The sequence below is a fragment of the Furipterus horrens genome, unplaced genomic scaffold (genome assembly GCF_987537825.1).
Source record: "Furipterus horrens unplaced genomic scaffold, mFurHor1.1.pri manual_scaffold_6, whole genome shotgun sequence".
NCBI classification, from domain to species: Eukaryota; Metazoa; Chordata; class Mammalia; order Chiroptera; family Furipteridae; genus Furipterus; species Furipterus horrens.
The window spans coordinates 165,656,675-165,681,898 of record NW_028327176.1 but is presented as its reverse complement, the minus strand read 5'-3'; the positions used below and the strand labels follow the sequence as shown (position 1 = coordinate 165,681,898).

The 25,224-nt window shown below is 38.1% G+C and overlaps 1 protein-coding gene across 1 annotated transcript in view; it reads right to left on the bottom strand.

Moving 5' to 3' along the window:
- Positions 1-25,224, bottom strand: part of LAMA2 (laminin subunit alpha 2) — a 521,547-nt gene that overhangs the window by 9,019 nt on the left and 487,304 nt on the right. The window contains exons 53-59 of the mRNA XM_090279831.1: positions 22,398-22,518; positions 19,824-20,000; positions 14,455-14,603; positions 9,412-9,588; positions 9,017-9,185; positions 1,739-1,851; positions 1,219-1,408 (exon numbers count right to left, since the gene is read on the bottom strand). Of these exons, the coding sequence (XP_090135957.1) occupies positions 1,219-1,408; positions 1,739-1,851; positions 9,017-9,185; positions 9,412-9,588; positions 14,455-14,603; positions 19,824-20,000; positions 22,398-22,518 (1,096 nt within the window). The remainder of the gene's footprint in view (positions 1-1,218; positions 1,409-1,738; positions 1,852-9,016; positions 9,186-9,411; positions 9,589-14,454; positions 14,604-19,823; positions 20,001-22,397; positions 22,519-25,224) is intronic.

The window sequence follows — 25,224 nt, the reverse complement described above, 5'->3', positions numbered from 1 at the left end:
CATTTTCCACTTATTCTGGCTTGGAAAGTAATTTCTAAAAAAACCTTTCAAAAATAAAGCCCCTTATTAAATGTGGATGTTTATTGAATTTAAACTTCTTTTCTTAATCCCAAATTGAGGCCCAACAATATCTTTTTCTTGTGTCACATTTATTATTCTATTTGCCAAAAAGTGAGAATAAACCTTAATGAGAGCACCCTTATAAAGATCAATATTTGCAGGTCATAAGCTCTCAAGAAAACAAAGATTACATTTTTTATTTCTAAGATAACAAATTGGTTGACATTGCATTTTTGTTATATATTCTTGGTTTCTTAGGCTTTTCATATGATATGTTCATCATATAAAATGTTAAATGAGTACTTAACAAGTCCAAGTATGTTAACATATAAAATACAACACCTAATAACATTATACTCTAATAACATTATTTTTAAACATTTTACTGGTCTACCCAGGGAAGCTCTACTTAATAGGCTATCACAGGTGCAGAAATAAACTCTGAGTCTTTGTTTTAATCGGGCAATATATTATCTACTTGTAGTCATGCCAAAGAGGACAGCAAGCTGGCAAATGAGCCTTTTGTGCCCACAATTGTACCAGCTTCTGGATGTAAGGTCAAAGTTTTAAAAGTAATTCCAAGTGACTGTTGGCAGAAATGATACCCTAAGGCCCTTCAAACATGATCCAAGAGATTCCCAGACCCTTGGTTTTTATAGACCAGTATGGGGTGGGATAGGAGGGTAAGTCTTAAGGTCCATTTCAGTATCACCAGCTTTTAACTTTGTCAAATATGATTTTGTAAAAAAGAGGCCATTTTGCCTTTTTAAAGTAGAAAAATATTATCTTAATAACTATTCTTCCTTTAAATTGATTTCATAGAGCATTATGATTAACATGCTTTATAGTTCATATTTCCCACTTCCAGTAGTGAGAATGCTTCAACTACAGGTGTTCGGGGAGCACAGCTGTACAGCAATGATGGCATCTCATGGTACCATGATGAAGCATGTCAAATACAGACCTACCCAGGTCTGATCACATTCCCAAGGCTGGCAGCTGTATACAGCACTGGCTTTATTTTTAACCTCAGCTGCATACCAGGAGCACCAGGTCAGAGTCTGCACTGGCCAAATAGTACTGGCTCCGGGCAAGTGCCAAAGGCTGCCACCAAATACCCATCTTTCAGGGCACTGCCAGCACCCTGAGAACAATTACCTTGTGCCACTGGCCATCATTGATTTTGGTAGGGATCATGGTGTTGGTGTCACCACTTCCTAAGTCGTAACTGAAGTAGGGGAATCCGTTTCTCAGCTGAACTGTAGCAAAGTCGGCATGATTGATCCGAGCCATGTAGAAAAGCAAGCCTGATTCGGCTTCGGTTCGTATTTCAAATTCAATTGTGAGGCTGTGAAATAAAAGCTTGCAAATTAAAACAGAAGAATGACAGCATTCTTATTCTAAGAGAGAGTGGCATCCCATCTTGGGTGAATTTTCATACGAGACAGTTAAACCATTCCCAAGATGAGGACTTGCCAGGTCTGCTGATTTCCTAAACTGGTCTTCTCGGGCTCAGAGAAAACATTCTATTCTTTTCTGTATTCAGTGAATTAAAAAAAAAAAAAAAAAAAAGGTCACCTCACTTATTAATAAATGCAGTTGATTAAACTTGAATAAATGCAAATACTCAGCACTTCCATTTATCAGTTCTTGTCTCATATCTCAGAACAGTACATACCGGTTTTTAACTTTGGTGTCATCAAAGGCAATCGCAATGTGACTGTTTTTCGAGAGCCCAAACTGCTTGCTCCCTATCAAAAGAGCTGGTTCTGGTTCTGCAGCACAAGGACCCTGTAACATACCAAGGAGAGAAAGAGGAGACGTTATGGACTCCATCCTTTAGATGTGTGATGCTGCTAACTATTTCTTATATTTTAATGTTCTCACATAATCTTTTTAAGTTCCTTTAGAATAAAACCAGTCTCTCATGCCTCTCTGTATTCTACACCATAGCAGGTACTTACTAAATGTTTGGTGAATGTGAATCAGTTTTCTTACATTGCACCCTTGAATTGCCAAATAAAGATTCATTGATTAATTCATGTTTTCATTATCCTCTAAAGAAAAACGTTGCTTGTATTTCTGAGAAAACTGGAATTCCTTTTTCAGTTATGAAGAGCTTTATTCTTAGAAGATTGAACAGGAAAAATGACAAGCTAGCTACTGGGTTATGAGAGTAGAAAAATGGGTTCCCTTTTGCCCTCCCCATATCTATCTCCCACTATATTACTTTTTTCTTGAAAATTGTCGGTCTACTAGAAGGTTTCCATGAATTAGACTTTCAAGATGGTGTATCTGAACTTGTAAGTCAGCCCATTCAGGTCCTTAAGCAGTTGCTAGGCAACCCAGCACTTTTTAAAAATGTAACTCACCATACACCATTTCAACTGCCACTGTTCAAAGATCAACTTCCTAGGGTGCTTGTGAGGGAGAGCTTGACACGGGACCAGCTTCAGAGGCATGGCACCTGCACAGCAACTCATTTTAAGCTCTGCTCTCACTAACTGGAAATCCTGAGTAATTTTTGAACAAGGGGCCCTGCATCTTCATTTGCTCTGGTCCCTGCAAATTATAATAGCCGGTCTTGAGTCTTGGCGGGGTGAACCATATTTAGCTACTGTAATCCTCAGCTCAATAGCTAATCAAGACTCAAATTACCACGCCACGCCACAATTCCTTTCTCTCTTCTTTATTTTCACAAAATAGCTCAATGCACAAGCTGCTTAGGAAGTCTTTTAGAACATGCAGTACATGAAAAAATAAATAACCTGCACACTTTAAACAACACATCTGTTTTTAAGGTCTGCACTTAATGGCTCTGGATGGGCCACTGCCCCAGTGAGCGCTGACTCAGCATAGGTTCTCAAACAGCCCAAGGCAGGCTTTTGATGCAGAATGTTCTTTCCAAATAGTGTACCCGAGATGACTCATCAGCACACAGGAAATTTTTACTTGATGAGGAAAAGCCTGGCTCTCTTTTCTCTTGAGCTTAGACAAATGGAGCACTCTGCCACAGCAGGTGAAAGGCTTTAAGTGCTTTGAAAGGCTATAAAATTGGTCTTCATGGAAGTAGTATTTCCTTCTGTCTTTCCAGGAGATGGTCAGTTTACAAAGGGCGGGCTGTTGCTGAATTTACGCAGACATGCAAAGACCCAGTGGGTAGAACAGCAGAGTGCTATTTATTCACACAGCTGAATGGCCTCTCTTGGAATCAACATGTGGCCCCTTTCTCATTACACTGCCTGCAAAATGAGCCCAAAGAGCAAGCCTTTGGTAGCTTAATGTTTCAGCCTTCAAAGATGCTATTAATAGAACTGGAATCATTTTTCTTCCTCTCACGATATTTTCTGTGCAGAGGACCATCGCAACAAACATAAGCAGCCAGCCTGCAGCAGTCCTTAGAAATCTCTGAGAATCCTACCTGCTGGGAGTTCATTCGGGGCAGAATTTGGCTAAAACATCTCTAAATCCTCAGCTCTGAAAACCGAGGATGGAAAAGGTCAATGGGTACTGAGGAATTAAGGAACAGTAATGTGCAACTTAAAAGAAACCCATGGGCATTCCTATATTTTTGTAACCACTGTGGTCATTCATCTAGTTATTACATAAATAAAATAACTTTTCTAATGTAATTTAAAAAAATTATCAAAGTGACAATTGTAAAGATTTGGTATTGGGAGCAGCCGTTGACCACGGACAGCTTTTGTCTTTATATGTTCAGGGCACTGTGACCTGAACACCATGATAACCTGGCTTAGGTAGACCGGTCAGGTGTGTCCAACACTAGTCCTGAGCTAGCTGAGTGGAAAGCAGTTCTTTGTCAATACTATCACATTTTCCAGATAAAAAGGCCCTGTTTACATTATTTTAGAAAAACCTTTGACCAGAAAAAAGGGATTTAGTAAGGATTCTTCTAAAAAGCACTACATGGCACACCCACTTGAAACTTTGGAAGAAGAGCGCCTCTTGGAGGGGTTCCTGCTTCACTTTTGCAACAGGCAGATCTTGAGAAGCAGACAGAAGCAGTGGCTAATAAAAGGCTGTTCTCAGACTGGCCGATGTCCTAGCAGAGACTGGTAACAAATGCGTCACTCTACTAGGTAACCTCAGAGAACAGGCTGTTATTGTTCATTGTTCATTAAAGACATCCAAATTCATGTTTACTATCATTAATTTGCAATGGGATGGATATATGGATACTGCTATAATAAAACATCTATTACCTTCCTATGTAAAATTGTCAGTTGGAAGAGGACTGTGAAGTGCCAGTGTAAGGTGAGAGGGCGCGCGCGCGCGCACACACACACACACACACTTTAAGATGTAAATGGTTAGACAGTTCGCCAGCCTTGAACCTGGTAATGTTTTTCCTGCACGTCTATATCTCTGCTATCGCTTGGGCACGGGAGATGGAACTGGATGGGGCTGCTCCACTCTGTGTCACTTTGCCTCGGGTGCGTCTGAAACCAGGGAGGGCAGGCTCCCGGTGGTTTGCCAGCTGCCTTCTCCTCCTCCCCGAGCAGGCCCCTCAGAGGGTGGAGCTGCTCACCCCGCCTCTCAACAGTCTTTTTTCCTTCTAACATATAAAAGGGGAACTTGTGAGATGAAACAAAAAGTGCCTTGTGGTTTCCACATTCATAAAACGATCTGATCATTAAGGACATTTTCAACCCTGTTTCCCATAGAAATCTAAGCTAAGAAAGAGGGGTAGGAGGAGGGGTCTCCTAATTTTAAGAACCCTTCAAAGAACGGTTGTGTCAAGATCAATCTTCCTCCTCCAAGTCCATGTAAGCTTGAGAGGAGGCGTCATTTTAATGGATGTGATACTCCACTTGTGTTATTTTGGAAACACTGATCTCTGAAATGTATTAAAACAATAATAATTAAAGAAAATCTCCGGATCAGAAGAGGCTCATCTATCTCAACATGTTACAAGCCTGCCACCTTGTGGGAGTTGTTTAAAGTACTACAGGGACCTCTCCGGGAAACGTGGTGGGAGAGGAGGACGCGATCCTCCTGCTTCCTGTTTGTCTCTGCTTGGCAGGTGACAAGTGGACAGAGAGGACCGGGGTGCGGGGGAATCTAATGTGGCGATGCCCATGCTGGCGAGGCAGCGGCGTGGGCAAAGAGGGATCTGAAAGAAGCGATGTTTCCCAAAGCCACGTTCAGGACGCGGCACGTGCAGCCGATTAGCGGTGGAGCGAGAGCGTTTTCGCCCTCACTGTCACTCACTTCATTTCAGGTCAGAGCACAGCAGCGGTCATTTCCAACTGCTGGTTGTTGGCTGACATTTGGAAATGAGTTATTGGCTTCAGGAGAGCATATGACTGGTGGGTAAGCCTTCCTTGGATTTAGATTGGGACTGAGCGGAGATTTAAATTGCATTTATCACAACTGGCACCTCTGTTCTTGAAAGCACCAAATGACAGATGATCATAAAAATGGCACCGTTTTCTTTCTTTTTTTTTCTCATGAGTCAATCACCTCTGTAATAAATATGGGCTACAATCACATCTGAGAAGTTGGGTGTTTCTTTGTGGATCTTCTTTTTTTATGAATACTAAGTGGAAGATCCTTTTTGCAGCAGTGACTTTAATGTTGTGAAGTATAAAATCCCCACTCAAGCTGTCTATTGAGGAGCTGAATATATTAACTCCCTGCACATGAGCTCTTTTGTTAAGTATTGGGCATTTGCAGTAATATTTACACACTAATGCCCGAATAGAGATTGTTTACAGTATGGAAAACTGTGTGTTTCCTTTAAATACATATCAGTATCCAATCGATTTATCCTTCGGTCTAGACTGTACTTAGCTTTTCAATTTATAGCTTTAAAGCTGCTGGAGAAATAGCTTTCTTTGCTCTATTTTTTCCTTCTCTGCTCACTTTTGTCCTCCATCTCCCAAGAACCCTTAACAGCACAGGGACCCTTCATGGCTACTTACATTACTCTTCTTAGTGCTCACATTTTAAACTTGAAGGTTCAGCTTTCTAATAATATTCAAGTGAAAAAAAATGAAGTCTGCTTGTTGTATGCAAATCCATGCAAGCCATGCTGGTTATAAAAACTCACTATCAACACTGCAGATACTCGTAGAGAATGTGTCACATTTTGACAAATTTCTGTAATACTACAAGGCCAGTCTCCTACTTACTCCCACCCCACGCCATCCTCCATGGGAAACATCCACATATATTTGTGCAAATGTTTTACTCATCCCAAAGGGGGCCAGAGATTAAGAGAGCAGTCTAAAGAGAAGATGCTACCACACTATCAAATGAGATAATATGCTTAAAATGCTCTCCGATCTGTGATGTTCTGCATGTAGTAATAATCGGATTGACATAATCCATTTCACAGGGTAGGGATTTCTCAAGACACTCTGAAATTGCCCTTGAGCATAGTGACTGTCCTGTGCTGCCCGTTGCTGGTGGGAGGTGTGTGCTGGAGAAAAGGAAATCAAAGAAGAGGGAATAGGAGGCGGCTCCTGTCAATGGTGCTCAAACAAGCAGGGGACTCAGACACAGGCAGTTCCCACTTCAGGACTTATCTTTTGAGTCTTAATTCTTAAATAAATTCTTAAATCTAAATTCTGACTTAAAAAAATGTTTTCCTCGTGTATGTTTTAAGTATGTCATCATTATTTTATATTGTTTCAGTGGAAAGATTTAAAATAGTAGAGTATGGTGACATACTAAAATTTGCATTCGATAGACCTTATTTCACCCTTGTAGGTACCACTAGCCATTTTGTTTGGGTGGAGTTTAATGGTGTCCCCTGTCATGCTTTCAAATTTCAGTTTTGAAAGCTAGTGGGCTCTGTCTGCAGCTCCCACTCAGCACTGATCTTGACTGACCTCCACACATATTTGCTTATTGTGTGGTTTATGTTAATATCTCTTTCTCAAATCTCTGTCTTTTAGCCTCTCTCTCCCTCTCTCTCTCTCTCTCTCTCTCTCTCTCTCTCTCTCTCTCTGTCTCTCCTTCCCTCTCTCTCTCTCTTCCTCTCTCTGGCTTGTACATGATGGTATCTTATTCACCTTTGCATTTAGTAGGTTTTAATATTTGTTATAAAATGAATGGTGAAACCTCTAACATTTAAAAATTTTTATTTTTCAATTACAGTTTATATTCAGTATTATTTTGTATTAGTTTCAGGTGTGCAGCATAGTGGTTAGACAATCATATACTTTACAAAGGGTTCCCCCTGATAGTTCCAGTACCCACTTGGCACCATACATAGTAATTATAGTATTATTGGCTCTATTCCCTAGGCTGTACTTTACATCCCCATAACTGTTTTGTAACTACCAATCTGTACTTCTTAATCGCTTCACTTTTTTCATTCAGTCCTCCAATTCTTCTCCCCTCTGGCAACCTGTTCTCTGTATCTATGACTCTGTTTCAGTTTCATTTGTGTGTATATTATCAAAGGACTTCCACATATAATATCTCATTTAATTATTACAGTAATCCCATGTGATAGGCAAGGTAAGTGTACTCTCCATATTTTGCAGAGGATAAAATGATGCTTGGAGTAAACAACTGGTTTTCCTGAAAGATGATTATTTGGCTTCTCATTTAATCAGCATGTCTAGTGGCAAGGAGCATACCTCTGTACAGAACTACCATTTCCATCATGGAAACTAAAGAAGAGAATGAAATATTCAAGAGTGTTCAAAATCTGCACTCAACATAACTCAACCCATCAATCAGGAAGAATTGTAAATATGATGCATGTGTTGTCAAGGGTGTAGTGAGATCTATGCTCTCTGATATGCTGATAGTGAGAATGTAAATTAATAGAACCATTAGAAAAAGCAATTCAGATATATGTTTTGGGAGCCTTAGGCATATTCATCATTTGGCCTCGTAATTCACTAAGAATCTATTTTTAAAAAATAATCAGAAACAATGAGAGTTTCTTATACAGAGTGTTCAACAGAATATAGTTTCTAACAGTGAAAAACTGAAAACACTCTAAGTGGTCCACAATTGGAAGAAGTAAAATAAGTTGTAAAGGTAGTGTTGCAGTCATAAGGGGCCAGATTCTAGAGCCAGACCCCATGGATAAAATTCTTATCCCATTGTTTACTGGCTGTGGCATTGGGTGAGTTACTGAGGCTGGCTAGTTCTTATCAACACAACTAACACTGGAATTACATATATAGTTACAGAGCTGTTACAAAAATTACATATAATATTGAATGGAAATTGTTTAGGTAGTAGCAGGCACATAGTAAACCCTTAAGGCTGTCATTATAATTATTACTATATAGTAACCATGTCATTTATTAAAGGTTTAGTATATACTAGGCATTTAACAAACATTATCTTTTTAAATCCTTGTAATAACTCTTTGATGCATGTGTTGTTAATATCCTCATTGTACAGATGAGGAAACTGAGGAACAGACTGGCTAAGTAGATTCGAAATTCATACCGGCAGTAGGTTAAGAGTGCTAGGATTCGAATTCAGGCAGTCTGATTCTGGGGCTGCTGCTCTAATCAAGGATATACTACTACCTCCCATACTCTGAAATATTTTGTGTCTTTGCATGCACACAGACACACACGTAAGCACTTATATAATCATACTTACATGATGTTTAGAAACAGTTTTATGTATTAGCAGTTTTTAAAAGCAAATTGAGATCTAGTACGTAAACTACAGATAGGGTTGCCTCTGTGTGGTGGTATTATAGGTGGATTTTATTCTTGATCCTAAAGGCATTTCTGTGTTTTCATCTGAAAATGTGTGCCATTTTATATACAGGGGCATTAAAGGAGGACGGATATACAAATAAAAGCAAGCCAAGGAATATGTAAGGAGAATTTGCTTTCATAGGCAGGTTAACCAGCCTTCAATTCTAGCAAGAGAGAATAGTAAGTGCCCTGGATAATCTTCCTTCTTAAAATGACTAGGAATTAGAAAGTAGTGGGCTAAAAACACTTACATGTGCCAGAACTGGGGTGGGTGTTGGGAAGGCTGGGGTAGGAACTGGCTCTGGCTGGATAACTGTTTCAGCTGGAACTTCTCCATCTCCATCCTCGCGGGGTATGTGATGGGCGCATCGACCAATGTCTGCATTTTTGAAGGACACAGGCTGTGCAAAGTCCACAGGGCTAGTGGAATGTAATTAAAATGAAATATTTCTTATTTTTCTTAATTTTCATTGTCTTGCTTCTTCACAATTAAAATAACCCCAGCCCCCTTTTTAATGGCCATCGGTGCAATTTTCTATAATTTAAAGCTCTTCACTGTTTCCTTTGCCCCATGGTTTTGGACCGTGTGGATACAACAATATTCCCACATTAAAAAAATAAATAAATAACAAGCAGATTCACTCACACAGAGTTAATAACAAGGTTCCATATACAGCCTTCAAAAGGAGGAATATTTCTGAGCGGGGAAGGTTGAAACTCAGGTGGTGCACCGCCAACAAAAAGCTTTTTCACTTCGATCGCCTGCTCTATTGTCAGGTTTTGCATATGCCTTCTGTCTTCATCAACTTGGACAGTAAAGATGCTGATAAAACATTTAAAAGAAACAAGTATAAAACACATACCATCCAATACAATTGGAAATCAAATTCTTTCATTCCCCGCTCTCCTCTCCCTCCCGTAGCTTTTAAGTGAACCCAAAGTTGATGATTAGGTATTCTACACTAAACAAATGGTACTCTTTTTCACTATTTTGTCCCCCTGCCTCCCTCATTAGCTCCCCCGGAGAGTTTACTTAAAGGAGGCAATGGTGTAGCTGCAACATTAGCCTCTGGTGGCATTGACAATCTTGGTCTACAGCCCAACACATGAGCCCGTAGAGAGAAGCTTCTGTACTGTGTAGCAATGTCTAATCAGATAAGGCTCAGTGGGTTTAGCACAGCGTGGGGTCACTTTTCATTTGGACATTTCTTGGTTTGTGCTAGCTATTATCTTCTTGCTGGGGGACAAACTATACTCCTGAGAGCTTGGATTGCAGGAATTGACAGTAGACACTTACAGGAGATTTTATAAATGCAGCTGCTGGCTTTTGAATAGAAGAGGCAGGCAAGAACATCAAGCTAATTGTTCCTTGCAATGATTTTCCTCAGTGGCTGTTTCATTCTTTTCCCTAATTTGCTTATGAGAGATAACTCACACACTACTAATTGAGAACCTCATGCTACTTATTCACAATCCTTGAATCCTGGGGCAAAGAGTCAGAAGCAGACAAAGAGTTCTGATGATAAAAATGACCAAAGGCATTTTCTCTTTTGTTCTAGAAGCATGTTTTAATCTTCAGTCCTGGTCAGCATGGGGCTATTAGTCATCAATGTTAGTCCTGGCCAGAGGATTCTAAATGGATTGCTGAAAGTTTACTTCATAGCTGGGGAGAAAACCAAAGTGCCTAAGTGGAAAACTCAGTGCTAAAATGCCAACTTACCTGATTTTATCAGGAATAAAAACCACATGCAGAAGTAGAAACGATAGAGCAGAGCAAAGATGCCCTGAAATCGCACTGAGAAATTTGTGCACTTTGGGACAATTCACATGTAACGGAATGGAGCAAAAAATGGATTATGATGTGGCTCAAAGTGTCATGGTTCAGGGGGTATGCAGGAGGTTTCACACCCCCCCACCCATTTTTTAGTTTAAAAAACGTAAGGGGAAATGACATATTTTGTCTGTCTGTTTGTTTGTTTAACCAGACTCTGGAAGATCATGTTGGCAAAATTCAGAACGTTCAACCTCATTGCTAAGAATATTGGTGGTTTTATGAGACTTAGAAAACCACTCACTACTTCTGGGTATGACTCACTAAGCAGCCCTTCCTTCTCCTTCCCACAATACATTTTCTTCTTTTGCTAAAAGCATCCTCTCACTAACATGTTATAGTGTTGTTCTTAAAGGTTTCCATGAAGGTTGTAAGCCCCTATTAAAGATTGTCCAAGGAGAGCAAATCTTTGCTCTTGATTAGAATTTTTAAAGAGCCAGAGGTTCTTTTCTTTCTGACTTAGACTCTCTGTTCTGGTTCTGCCCCAAGGACCACATTTGTGGTCCTTTCTTACTCGATCACAGTGTGGAGATGGATAATGAACATGAACTTTCAGAAGGGACATACTGAAGTTAAGTATTAGTGTATCTGCTTTGACTGTGAACATTTGGGCCAGTTATTTAATCTTTTTCAGTCTCATTTCATTCATTTGTAAAATGAAGATAAAAATACATAGTTCAAACAGGGGAAAACACTTTAGTGGATTTCACTGAGGCTGCATTACTTAATAAGGGCATTGCTAGAAGACTATAGCTAAATCCTGCTTATATTTACACTCTAGGAGCATCAATTCTAGATCATTTATTTAGTTCTTTTGTAAAGAGGGACATAATCAACATATCCATTATGATTCTGGCATGTTTTCTGTTTTTCAAGTTACCCATTCAACAATTTTTTATTGAGGACCTACTATGTGCAAAAAAAACACTATAATGAAATTATATTACTATTTGAATTATTATAATTAAGCTGTGTTTTCTTATAATTTAAATGGTTGATTCTTTGAGTTTCTGTTTCTTTGGTTATTGGTCTAAGAATTTTTTAAAACCACCACTGATTGGATTGTACATATAGAAAAAGATATTAAGAGAAATGCCCTAATATTTGTAATTTACGTGAAAAACAAAATTTTTTATTGAAATATTTTGGATGGTAAAATAGAAATATCTGGGTTGTCATGTCCAAATCATGATCTCATTCTGGGAAACCCAAAATACTTGTGAAATATCTGATCCAACTTTGTGGTCTTTAGCCTAATTCTATACCTGTACAATGAATGTTCTCACAGAAGAGCCTAAACATCTACTCCAGGCCCTTAGGGTTTAATGTTTTTGTCCAGTTAAAACCATTGGCCATTTCTGTGGACTCCAGGAGAAGGGTCAGAGGGCAAAGCAGCTATAGAAGTAGGGGACACTAGAGTACCGTGGACTTAGATACCAAGGTAAGTAAAGTGAGATTCTTGCAGACTAAGTGATAGAAAAGGTGAGAGAATGAGGAAGGAGGGGTAAAGACAGGCAGAGAGGAAAAACAAAAGGCCATATGAAATCTTGAAAGGTTTGCCTTTTAATTTGGTAAAAATCCAATAATTTTGTGAGATGGTATTAACAATGACCATCTTATCTAGCTGTTTAGGAAAATAAATGATAATTGACATTTATGGTCTGAAAAGTGTTGGGAGAAAGCAAATATTTCCAAATTAATAGAGTATCATGATCAACATGAACCCATACAAATTTCTGAGGTCACACACACAAAAAAAAAAAAAAAAAAGAGGGAAAGAATAAATAGTTGGTGAGTACAGATGGAGGTGTTAATGTCATATATATATATATATAATCCTTTTACCAACTATGTGATTTTGAACAAGTTAGTTAATATTTCCTCATCTGTGAAGAAGGGATATTAATACATATCTCACATACATTAAACAATTAAAGGACATAATCTTTGTCTACTCTTTGACACAGAGCATGCCATAGAATACATATGAATCATTAAAAATGTTTTTAGGTGAAGTTCTTAGGGTCATTAGAAATCTCTGGTTAAACAGTTAATTGTAGCACTTGCTTAAAGGATAGGTAATGATTGTTTTTGACCTTAGAGTGCTGAATGAGACATTATGATAGAAAATGTGTTCTTGCTATGCCAAAGAGTTCAGTAACTGCACTAATATGTCCAATACATTATCCTTTAATTAACAGTGAATGGCAAAACTGTTTGTTTATATGGCCAATTAACTGAATGATCAGTTTTCAGTGATGTGCTATACCCTGAGCTTAATCAAATAAAGGTTAGATTGATGGCCAACAGCTGTGAAGTTGGCATAATCAAATGCCCTTCTTGAAGAAACACCTGTTAAAAGGACACCTTAGCACAACATTGTAATGCACTTGGGAATGTCAGAATCCTTTGTCTACAAAATAACATATTTGAATGATTTGGGGGCAACTATATTTCTGAAATCTGTTAGCTTATTAAAATTCTTTAAAGTTATAGCCTTTCAAAAGTCCTTCCCACAATGAAAAGGGTTAAAGTCTGGCAAAGAACCTGGAATCTAGTGTAGAAGAGAGGAAAAATCAGTACTCTAGAGCATTCCCAAATGCAAAAATTCAATTTACATTTCTCCGTAGAAACCATGACTACAGTATCTGGCCATTAGATTAGTAACAGTTCTTACTTTGTCCAAAAATTGATCCCTCATTTGTCTTAATCATGGTTTCTAAACATCTCAGTCAGTAGACACGGCAAGAATGCTTACTATCAATTAGTCTCACGACCTAATGCTCTATATAATAATTTAAAAAAAAGAGCCAAGGAAAGCTTTATCATTTACTTAGAAGATAAGAAAGCTTTAATACTTATCTAAACTGTTATCCACACAAGAGGATAACTAGAAAATGCAGGTCTTTAATTATAGAAGAGCATCTTCTTACTTGAACTATTGCTACATATGCCTACTGTTGCTGTATCTAGAAGTGTTCTCTGTGTTCTGAAGTTTCATCAGATTTGACTTCCAGATCTTCTGTGTGTTTTCATTCTCATAAATGGATTGCTGGTTTGAAAGTCTGGTGTCTCGGGGCTTCTGTATTCTTTTCCTCTACTCGCCCTACTCACCATTCTGAGTTGTCATACGACATTTGGATGAGAAATACAGATAACTTTCCCAATGAAGTAAGTACTAAGCATTCTGAAGAAATGACAGGCCAGCTTATACTACTATTATGTCCAGTTCCCTGACTCAGGACTGGGAAGCAAGTGCTCTTGCGGATCTGCCTCCATGCAATGATGGTGTGACTAGCAGCCTGTCCTTTCTCTCCCTCAACTCTGCTCCCCCACAAAGCCACTCTGCAGGGATCCCGCACACCCTGGAGGGGGTCAGGGGTGAGGCATGCACACACCGGTGCTCAGTAGGCCCTGCAGCTGCTGTGCGTTCCGTACCTGTGACAGGTTTCTAAGCAGCTGCCATAACTGCTTTGGAACCTGAATGAAATAGCAGCTGCCACAAGCTGCTGGCTCCGGTTGAGCTGTTCTGTGAGTTTCACTGTGTGCATACCAGATTCGAGAAGGGAATATGTGAGAGGTGCAGAGGGAGGATTTTTCTTATCTATAGGTTCAGAAGATACATTTGCTTTCTCCCAAGTTGGAGAGGAGAATAGCACAGAATAAAAATGTTAAAAGTAGAACTCCTAAGAGCCAAGGTAAATGAGGTTTCTGAAGTACAAAATGTAAAGAAGAAATGAAGCTCCTTGCTAGTTTGGCAATGTATCGGATGTCCATACACACAGAGGCCAGCCAGAGACTAATGCTGCAGAGGGGCTCGTGTTAGTTACCACAGGAGGTTCTCTGGGCTATTGTTACCCTCTAGTTCTCTCCACATGAACGGAATGTTCTCTCCCGTCGTGAAACAGACTCAGCTCTGGTTTGATGACTATTTTCCTCATTGTTCGTGTGCCTGTGGAGAGATGCACTTCCAGACGGCCCTTGTTCAGGAAGATCGCATAATAGGCCTGTAATAGCAAATGGTTATTCAAAATTAAAGAGGAATCTCATCCATGACAGCATTAGAGTTCTCTGAGAGAACTGCAGATCCATCTGCTCTGAGATCTTACCTGAGCAATTAAGACTCAATATTTTCTTAAACACAGTATTTATAGCAGCTGAAAATAGTTTTTAAATCATTTACCCTTTTTGTCTGTGAGATGCTGTGCAAAGTGAGTGTAGTAAAATAGCAGTCTCTGCAAAGCAGATTTGTGACGCTGAAGGTAACAGCTGGGCTTGCCTTGGGTCTCTGACTCACAAAACCCATCAGGAAACAAAGGGGGTCAACAAAAATCCCTCTTCCTTATATTCACAAGTGGACAGCCAGCCTCTGGAAATCATGTCTGACTTCCAATCTCATGGCATTTTGAATGCTTAGACTTCAATTTCTTCTCTGAGCTGGTGGAATAGATTGCTATCACCAATATGTAACTTGTCTCTCTCATTTAGAAAGAAGACAATTTTTTATCCACAAACATGCCTGCTTTCTTCTTGCTACTGTTACTATAGCAACCAGTATGGTTTTGAGATCAGATTAGGAACCCCATGGAGCTTGAATGCAGTCCTCATCCCCGGAGCTGATTCCACGTGTGCTCCCTTTCTCGGGGAGCACGGGGGCACCTGCTACACAATGATCACTTGGTCCTCCACGAGTCACCTGCACTGGTGGGGACAGTTCAATCACACATCTTATCTCCACTGATTGACTAGGTTGTCTATATAGCTGTATGTCCAACATAAAATGTCCAGAGGATTGGATTAGTACTCACCATCCATCAAAGGGCCACTGCAAACTACTCATTCAATTAAAACTTTCTTAGCTGATTGATTGTTTGATGTCTCAAACCCCTTTAGCAGAATATAATCGCAAATAACCCTATGGTATCAAAACTGTTAGCTTGGAGGAAATAAACTATGTCAATGTAATCAGCATCGATTCTACAACAGACATGAACTATTTAACATTGATTCCTCTTTCAGATAGCATTTACTGTGAGATTTTAATAGTGAAAGGTACATTATCATTAAAATGTTGAAACATTAACCTGTAATTTTTAATTTACTTTGTACTGTAGTACTTAATATTGTCTCATTTTAATTGTTTTAACAGGATCATATTTTATTTTAAGAATTATCCCAAAAGGTGGTGATTCCAGTTCATTTATTTAGTCCCGATGAGGAGAAATTTGGAGCCATAAGATGCTGCTTAAATATTTGACAAATATCCGTTAGTGAAAATGTATTTCAGAATGTCTGATCTGGTCCTTTTAGTATAAATAGTTTATGATTTAGAATAATGAGAAAATAATTTTACTTTTCAGGATTAAAAGAAAGAATTTGAGTGCACTTATATTTTTATATATTCAATGCTTATGTGCATGCAATAAGGAATGAGATAAAATAACACTTTTTTTCTCCCTTGATTCTTAAAAAACTGTTTTTATTATGATCCTTTGATACATTTCTCACCATGTAAGGGACATGCAGCACAATTTGCAATTCAATGAATACTTGAAAATCTACCATTGAGGTGAAAAAGCAATACTTCTGCACTTCCTCTGAGTTTCTTCCCAGTCTCATCCCTCAGCTTCCCCATTTCAGAAGTAATTGCTAACATAAATTTTATTTCCTTGCTTTTAAAAAATTACTATTATTATCATTTGCCATAAGCAATAGACATTTATTTTCTGATAGTTCTAGAGGCTGGAAGTTGGAGACCGTGGTGCCGGCATGGACAGGTGGTAGTGACAACTGCCTCCCTGGCTTGCAGACAGATGGCCACCTTCTCATTGTGTTCTCCCAAGGCCTTTCCTCAGTGTCTGTACATACAGAGGGAGCTCTCTCTTCCTTTTTGTTGTTAACTGAGTTGTAATTGACATACAACATTATATTAGTTTAAGGTATACAACATAATGATTTATAATTTGTATATTATCATGAAATGATCACCACACTGTCTAGTTAACACCCATCACCATACAGAGGTACAGAATTTGTGTATGTGTGTGGTGAGAACTTTTAAAATCTACTCTCTTACCAACTTTCAAATATGCAACCCAGTATTACTAACAATATTTGCCACGCTGCACATTGCATCCCTGTGACTCACTTGTTTTATAACTGGAAGTTTGTACCTTGGAACCCATTTCACCTGCCCTCCACCCACTGCCTCTGGCAAGCACCACTCTGTTCTCTGTAGCTTTGGGTTTGTTATGTGGTTTTGTTTTGTTCTGGCTTTTAAAAAAATATATTCAGCATATAAGTGAGATCATATGGTATTTGTCTTTCTGTCTGACTTTTCTTAGCATAATACCATCAAGTTTCATCCATGTTGTTGTAAATGACAAAATCTCATCTTTTTTTGGCTGAATAATATTCTTGGGTGTGAATATATATATATATGTGTGTGTGTGTGTGTGTGTGTGTGTGTGTGTGTATGTGTGTGTGTATATATGAATACATACACACACACATATATAGGCTGTACCAATTTATATTTCCACCAACAGTACATAAGAGTTCCCCTTTCTCTACCTCCTTGCCAATGCTTGTTTTTATTTATTTATTTGTTTATTTAAAGATTTTATTTATTTTTAGAGAGAGGGAAAGGGAAGCAGAAAGAGAGAAACATCAATGTGTGGTCACCTCTCTAGTGCTTCCAGGTGAGGAGCTGACCTGCATGCAACCCAAGCATGTGCCCTGACTGGGAATCAAACCAGCAACCCTTTGGTTCGCAGGCCAGTGCTCAATCCATTGAGCAACACCAGCCAGGGCACCAATGCTTGTTAATGTAGATTTTATTCCCTTGTTTTTTAAAAAGTATTTTTGAAAATTTACATGTATAAGAATATGTAGTGTTACTTATATTAGACATCTATAAAAATGATGTCATATAGTGTGTAATACATTTTTAAAAATTTAGATTTAGATTCTATGAGTCATCCATATTGTTATGTTTAGTTATAATTTATTCCTTTTTACTAATGCTTAATATCTGGCATTATGCCAAAGTCAATCTGTTCTCCAGTTGATGAACATATAATTGGGTTGTTTCTAGTTTCTGTGCCATTATATTATTAAACAATGCTGTTATGAAAATTTTGTTCAGGTGTCACTATGCACACAAGCAAGAATTTGGGGCTAGATCTAGGAGTAAAATTGCTGGCTTGTAGGGTGTGCACGTGTTCAACTTTACAATGTACTTCCATGTTGTGATCCAAAGTGGCTGTAACAATCTACTCTCCACCAGCAGTGAATGAAGATTCCCTTGGATGAACATTCAGATAATACTTGGTTTTATTGTATTTCTTGATGTTTTACCAATTTAGGTGGGTATAAAAGTCCAGTGTGGTCTGAAATTGCATTTCCCTCATTACAACTGATGTTGAACATTTAAAAAACATGTTTGTAGGTCATTCCTGTTTCCTCTTCTGCAAAATGCCTGTTCAGATCTTTTGCCCATTGTTGTACATATTTTTGTCTTTTTCTTATTGGTTTATAAAGGTTATTCTGACATTCTGGTTACTAATTCTTTTTTTTTTTTTTTGATATGTATATTTTAAGTTTCTCATATGTTGTTTGTTGCCCAGACAGTTTGAATTAAAATATAGTTGAACTTGTTTATAACCTTAAATCAAGATAAAAAATTTATTACCTTATTTTATTCAGTAAATTCTGCCCTTCCCCAAGGTCAAAAGTTATCATTTTGTATAGTCTTCTAAAATTTTTTTCATTTCATATTTAAGACTTTAAGTCATGCAAAACTTATTTTTCTGTTTGGTGTGAAGTAGAAATTGTTTTATTTTTTCAATATGGATAGCCAGAATCATCCACTGAAAGGTCTAGAATCATCCACTGTTCCAGAATCATCCACTGAAAGGTCTACTCATTTCCCTAATGATGGACAGTGCCACCTACTGCCACATGCTGTTTCCCTCCCTGCGTGGGCCTATTCAGGACCCTCTGTTCTGTTGCACGGGCACAGAGTTATCCATGGATTAATACCACCCCATGATTCAAATCTCTAGTTTCTAATGTGCTGATATCTGGCCGGACAGCCCCCCACTTTATTCTGCTATTTCAGAAGTCTCTTAGGCCTTTGATTCCAGATATAAATTTTAGAATTAGCTTGTCATGATTCACAAAAAGATAAGTTGTATTTTACTGAAATTGAATCTACATTTTGGGGGGAATTAACATATTTTCAACATTGAGTTGTTCCATTAATATGTTGAATATTCTCATTTGGGCTTTGTTTTGTTGGGAGGGAAGAATATGATTTATTATATAATATTATTCATTACTAAATGTTAAAGCTAGAAGTGACCTAAAAGACACATATAATCATAAACAACACATCTGGCTTACAAAATGCAGGCCTACTTAAGGACCTTTTTGTAAAGCATTCCATCCTTGGGCCATATGGCAGACTAGGCAATTCCTCTAAACCCTTTCCCTGAGAAGAACTAGATTAAGTGGAAAATATTATATTTTTAAGAAATATGATTAAAAGTAGTGAAGGAATATCAAGAGAGTGAGGATTTATGGTGCATAGATTTGGGCAATGAACAGGTAGTGTTTAACAGAATCAGATGCTAAGGTGTATGAAAATTGAAGCTTACAACCTCACAAAGCAGACACTGTGTTACGTCATGAGGGAGACTGAGCATGGACTGTGTCCACACCTGGGTTAGCTGTGCTCTGTTTGCCTTCTCCTTTTCCTACCATAGGTCATCTTCTGCCTTCTCTGTGTGCAAAGAGGGTGGAGTGTCAGGCTCCAACAGACTGCATTGTGTTGGCTAAGGATACTGGGAAACTGATCCTAGAAGAAATTTAAATTTAAGGGACCCCAGGTGGATAGGTACAGAGCTAGTAAGGTACTTGACTTAGAGACAAGAGATTAGTATACTTTAAATATATTTTCAGCTTTCTCTCTTTATATCTGCATAAGATAAACCCATATGAAATACAGGTGCAAATATTACAAGTGTGACTGCGCCTGGAATTGACCAGCAGGAAAATCTTAGCGGAGATAATTGTCCTGAGAAGCTGATAGTAGAAATAAAGATTGCAAACCTAAAAATACAAGAGCAATTTATAAACCCTCGATGCCTCACCAATCTCTTTATAAAATGATTGTTTTATATATGCATTAGGCAAAATGTATTATTAACTAGGTGTGAGGATACCTGTCCAGTTTGCCTTCGTTTTCTCCGAGGTGGTGTTGGTGTCCCTCCACTTCCCAAGAGAATGATCCCAGACTCATTCTTAGTGCTGAAGGACAGGTTGATTTCTGTTCCTATGTCAATTGATACAGGGGGCAGCTCCACAAAACCAGGCTTGGGGAAGCTAACTGTGTAAACGTTCTGTAGGGAAAAGGGAAGAAGAGAAGGAAACATTAACAATGAAAGTTTAAATTAATTTCTCGACCTCACTCATGCTCCTCAGTGTACTCACTATTATGAAATACACAATAGTTTCTGAAAACCTGGGTATCCACAGTCACATGCAGAGCTTAAGAGCAACCAAGAAATACCATTTCCAGCTCTAGCTTAAATTTTCTGAGCAGTTTGGGATAAAATAAAAATTCTGGCCTCTGTTTTTATCGAGAGTATTTTATTTAAAATATAGAAAATATTATTGATAGGAAAATTTTCTTTTGGTGTAAAATTATCTCGCTAAATCTCCCTTGAAATCACTCTAATCTCTTGAATACTGTCCATCTACTGTTTGTTTATGTTTTATAGTTGAGTATGACATAGTCCTGTTCTGCATTCTTCCTCAGTGATGAGCCCAAGGTAAAGATATCCATTGCTATTAAATGTATAAATACGCTCTAGAGGAATTTTAAAAATTAGGCAAAATATAAATCTTAAGAATAAATAAACCAAACATTTCACAGTACCAATTTCTTCTCAAAATGAAAATAGTATCATTGTCCTTGCTGATTATAAAATTAAAACATTATCATTTTAGACAGTAACAAAATACAAAAGGGAGAAAGTAAAAATCACTCCAGCCCAAAGCTGTGTAGAATCATATAACTTTTTCTCATTCATTCATTTACTCATTCATTCATCCATTCACACATTCATTCATTGATCTTTCACAACTTTGCCCACTTCCTCTCTCCTCCTCTACATAGTTAAACTGAATCATGATAGGCACATTCGTTTGTAACTTTTTTTCACTGTATATGTGGGAGATAAATTTCTGTCAGTAGACATAGACTAATCATTTTTAATGGTAGGAGGGCATTCCATGTATGAATATGCTAGAATTCATTTAAGCCAGCCCATGTATTGGGGTATTTTGAGTGCTTAAAATACTCATTAAAAAAGTCCTGGATTTTGCTGCAGTAATGGTAAGGATCCTTTAATGCAAGGTATTTGTCCCAATTAAGTGATATAAGTATTGTAAAATATATAGTCTATTTTCCATTCCAACTTTTAAAGCATAGCATTTTTGATAGTTCAGAAAAGACTGCGCAGACTTTTCAATATTTATCCACATCAAATTTCTACCTCATATTTTAGTTGCACAATAATTCCTGGTTACTGAAAAGTGCCTTTACCGAATCATCATTTCCACACATGCAAGCTATTCATTTTCTGGACAGTTTTCCATCCTCATGCATATATTATACTTTTTGTATGTGAATGAGTTAGGCTTCGGAAGATTAAAACTCTCAGTAAAACTTTCTTTAAAAGGTTAGTATGGATTCTTAGAGAGTCAATCCTGAATGCATTTCCTTTTTCCATATTCCCAGAGTTCTCAGGGTGGATGTCTATGGCTAATTCCAAATTGGACTTTCAGTGAAAACCCTGGAAGTTCTGTTCCAGTCATTGAATCTGATGGCTCAGTGGTAGATTTACTTTTTCTTTTCCCTGTTCTTTCTTCACTTCTCATCAAAATTCTTTAAAATAATTTTAATTGGAGGGAACAGCTTGAATGAATAGTTGTATCATATCAGGGTAATTAAATTTTTCTAAGAATGACATATTTAACTTTTTTTTGGTAAACAAACTCATCACTTTTAGACATCCCATAAAATTCTTACTGATATTTGGCTTCTTGCTTATAGACGTTTTAAGAGAGCAGAGCTGGGACCTGATTTCTCTTCTATGGGTTAGCCCCTATTGACAAATCAGGGAAGAACTGTAAAGTGGAATCAGGGCTGCTGGGTTGCTTCAGCAATAAACACACTGAATATAGCTGATAACAAGGGTCTTTGCAGTCATGACAAAGATAAGACTTTGCATATGATTCCCAGTCTGTGCCATTTTCAAAGAAAAGGAGGTTTGACTTCTAAGCTGTAGACAAGATGCTATGCACTAATGATTATGGTGTAAATTATTATTAGCTATTTGTGTAAACTCCTAACATATTCCAGAAAAGTTATATATAATACTTAAAGATATAGTAAATCTAAAAGAGATGACAAAAGTGAAGAAAAGGGAAAAAGTAGTGTTGGAAAGGCAGAGAGAACCAGAAAAGAGACTAATATTAAAACTACATTATTTGAAGTACTATACATGTGGGAAATTGGCTCACAATTTTGGGTCTTCATAATACCATTTCCTAAGTTCAGCTGATTACAGGAATTTATAGAAGTGCTTCAGTCTTTATCATCCACACACAGCCTAGCCTAGAGTTAGTAGGAATTTAAAACACATTAACAAGGTACTGGTCTGTGGAAGAACACCCAAACTAAGTGAAATCTGATATGAATGTATTTAGGAAGCCAATATAAACAAACCAACCTCCAGCGAACATCCTTTGGTAACACCGACATAATCAGGGCTACTGAGTATATTATATGGTGTTCTTGAAATTTCAATATCTTTGAGGCAACCAGAATATTTCTTCAGATTTACTTCTGGTCTATTGAAAGGTGACATGGAAAACAAAACAACGTTATTAGGTCAAGGGCAGTGCAGTGTCTGTGACTACTGGACAAAAGCCACATAGAGCAAACGGACAGGCAGGCAGGCTCCCTGACTGTGCACATGTGCACACACGTAGCCAGCAAACTATGCTTCCATTTTTTACTGCTTGGATAAAGTGGATGTTGCCACCATCCTGAGAAGGAATCTTTATGTAATTAGTCTTCCTCTTTTTTAAAAAAATTATCTTACCCACGGCATTTAAATACTACAAGTTACAGGAGTTAACTGACTTCTTACATTCTTCATATACATAAGAGCAGACAATTGTGTATGTAGTATAATCAAACCACCGACCAACAATGTTAAATAATATGCTGCTTGACATTTCGGGAGAAAAACCTGGAAACATTTATTTCAAAAATGAAATATTTCTGTCATTGAGACTTCCTGTTTTTGTGGATGGTGGTTGTAGTTAAAGAATAAGATAATATTATATTTCTCTTTAAAGCTTTTTAACTAAAACCCTACGAAATATTCTTTTAGATTACACGGTCTTAAAAAAGATACTTTAAAATGGGATTTACAGATTGAACTCAAAGTTCTTATTCTATATTGGAGCAATAACAAAATAAAGCAACCAAAGCACAAAACATGCTTTAACTTTTCTAAGAAAGTTGAAAATGGATTCTATACCCAGATGACACCTGCATGTTCATGCTTAACTTCCTAGTTCTTAAAAAGGGGTAAGTGCTCAATAAACATAAGGTAGCAGTATGTCAATAATAATGAAACTTCTTTGGTTAGTCTATAGCACTTCTGTCCAATAACACATTCTGTGATTATGGATATACTCTGTTCTGCATTGTTCAGTCAGTAACAGTTACTAGCCACATGTCGCTATCAGCACCGAAATGAAGCTTATGTGAATGAGAACTGATCATCATTATTTAGTTTTATTTATTTTAAAGTTAAATAGCCACTGTGGTTAGTAGCTACCATATTGAATAGTGCAGGTCTATAGTAATAGGAAAAAAAAAATGCTTTTTGCATCTGTAAACGCTGCCTATCAATACCACACTATTGTAATTAATAGAATAATAATTAATTCTCTGCACATTGTTCAATGATGCCAAGATTCCTTTTTTTGTCTTAATAAAAAAGACATGGGCATGAGGAAAAAGAGGTGGGGAAGCAGATCAGACCCTGGCAGGGTATATCAGATTTCTGTCATGCCTGGTATTTCGTTTTTGTTCTTTTTTTCTCTCTCTGGAACTGTTTTATTTTCTTTGATTATTCTCCCTTGTTCCTAAGGTCTTCTCCTCCTGTTCTGTTGGTTTTTATGTGGAACATGCCCTACTGGAGGGTAAAGACCTCGCTCTTGTACTTAACTTTTTAAAAGGATGAGAGGGGTCAATTTCACTTGGATTTGTTCAATTTGTTTCCATGTTTCTTTTTGAGAGGAAGACTTGATTTATCACTGTTTTTCAGGGGTCTTATCAACAAAGTAAAAAAATCACTCCTCCAAGTTATGTAGCTCATTGTTTCATGGAAATACAAGAACCACTTCAAAATACAAGATGTAGCAAGCTCAGTGTTGTGAAAATCACAGGGGATAAACGAATGCACATGGTGATCAGACTGCTAATGGTTACCACAGGCCTGTTTCCTCTGTTTGCCTCAAAGGCAAAATTGCAAGGTTACATAGTGTCATTCCAGAGTTTTATCAGCATGTATTTCCAGTGAACACCAGCCTGAGCCTTTAGGCCTTCTCAGCAAACAGCTCGGCTGGTCTCACTACTGTATTGTGATGAAACAACTCAGGTTTTTATTTTTACACTTTCATTTTTACATATTCTAATTTCTGGTGTTGCAAGTCTAGTTTTCGCTTTAAAAATTTCTTGGATCAGTTCAACTTCATTATCTCCTTTTCAGAGAAATGGCACAGCTCAGCTCTGAAAGACCAAAACTCCAGTCCTGAGTTCTAGCCAGCGGGAGTTCTAGCCAACGGGAGCTTGCCGTACACCTCTGGAGCTGGATGGGCCACTGCCAGGGCCGGCTGCTCACAGATGCTAACTAACGCCTCTTTGCAAATAAGAATTAAAATGCTCCTGAGAAGCTCAGGGAACTGTTCACAAACTTCTTCACTATAAATGCAAACACTTGTAGTAAACATAATTTCCAGAGATTCCTTTTATCTGGCTCCAGAGTTAATTCTAAATAAACATGGCAATAAATAAGCAGCTTTGCTAAGAGGTGCAAGGGCCATGTAAACGTTTGCATATTTGCAGGCTTGCAAAAAGCAACAAGGCAGTGGTAAGCATGTGGGAGCACAGGTTGATCCTTCAGCAGACAGCATGGTACTAGAAAGACTAGAGTCTGGGAGTCAACCCAAGAGAATGCTTTGTTCTCTATGCCAGAACTAGACTGGGCCCAAAAACCTGACCAGCTGCCCTTCACGCATGTGCTACTGAGTGTGGGCACCAGGGGGCGCTATGCGCAGGCGGGTGAACAAATAAGCCGAGCAAATTCGTCCTCGTGGCGGGTGAAACAAGGCCAGTTGCAGCCCAGTTGATGGTGGGTAAGCAGCATCCTGTTTGGGAGCAAAGGGCAGCATGAGAACTATCTCGGGATGCATTGCTTGCTCCTGAAATGTGCTGTGAGTAAAGCTGCATAGTTGTCGCTCTGATTTTGCACTGCTGCT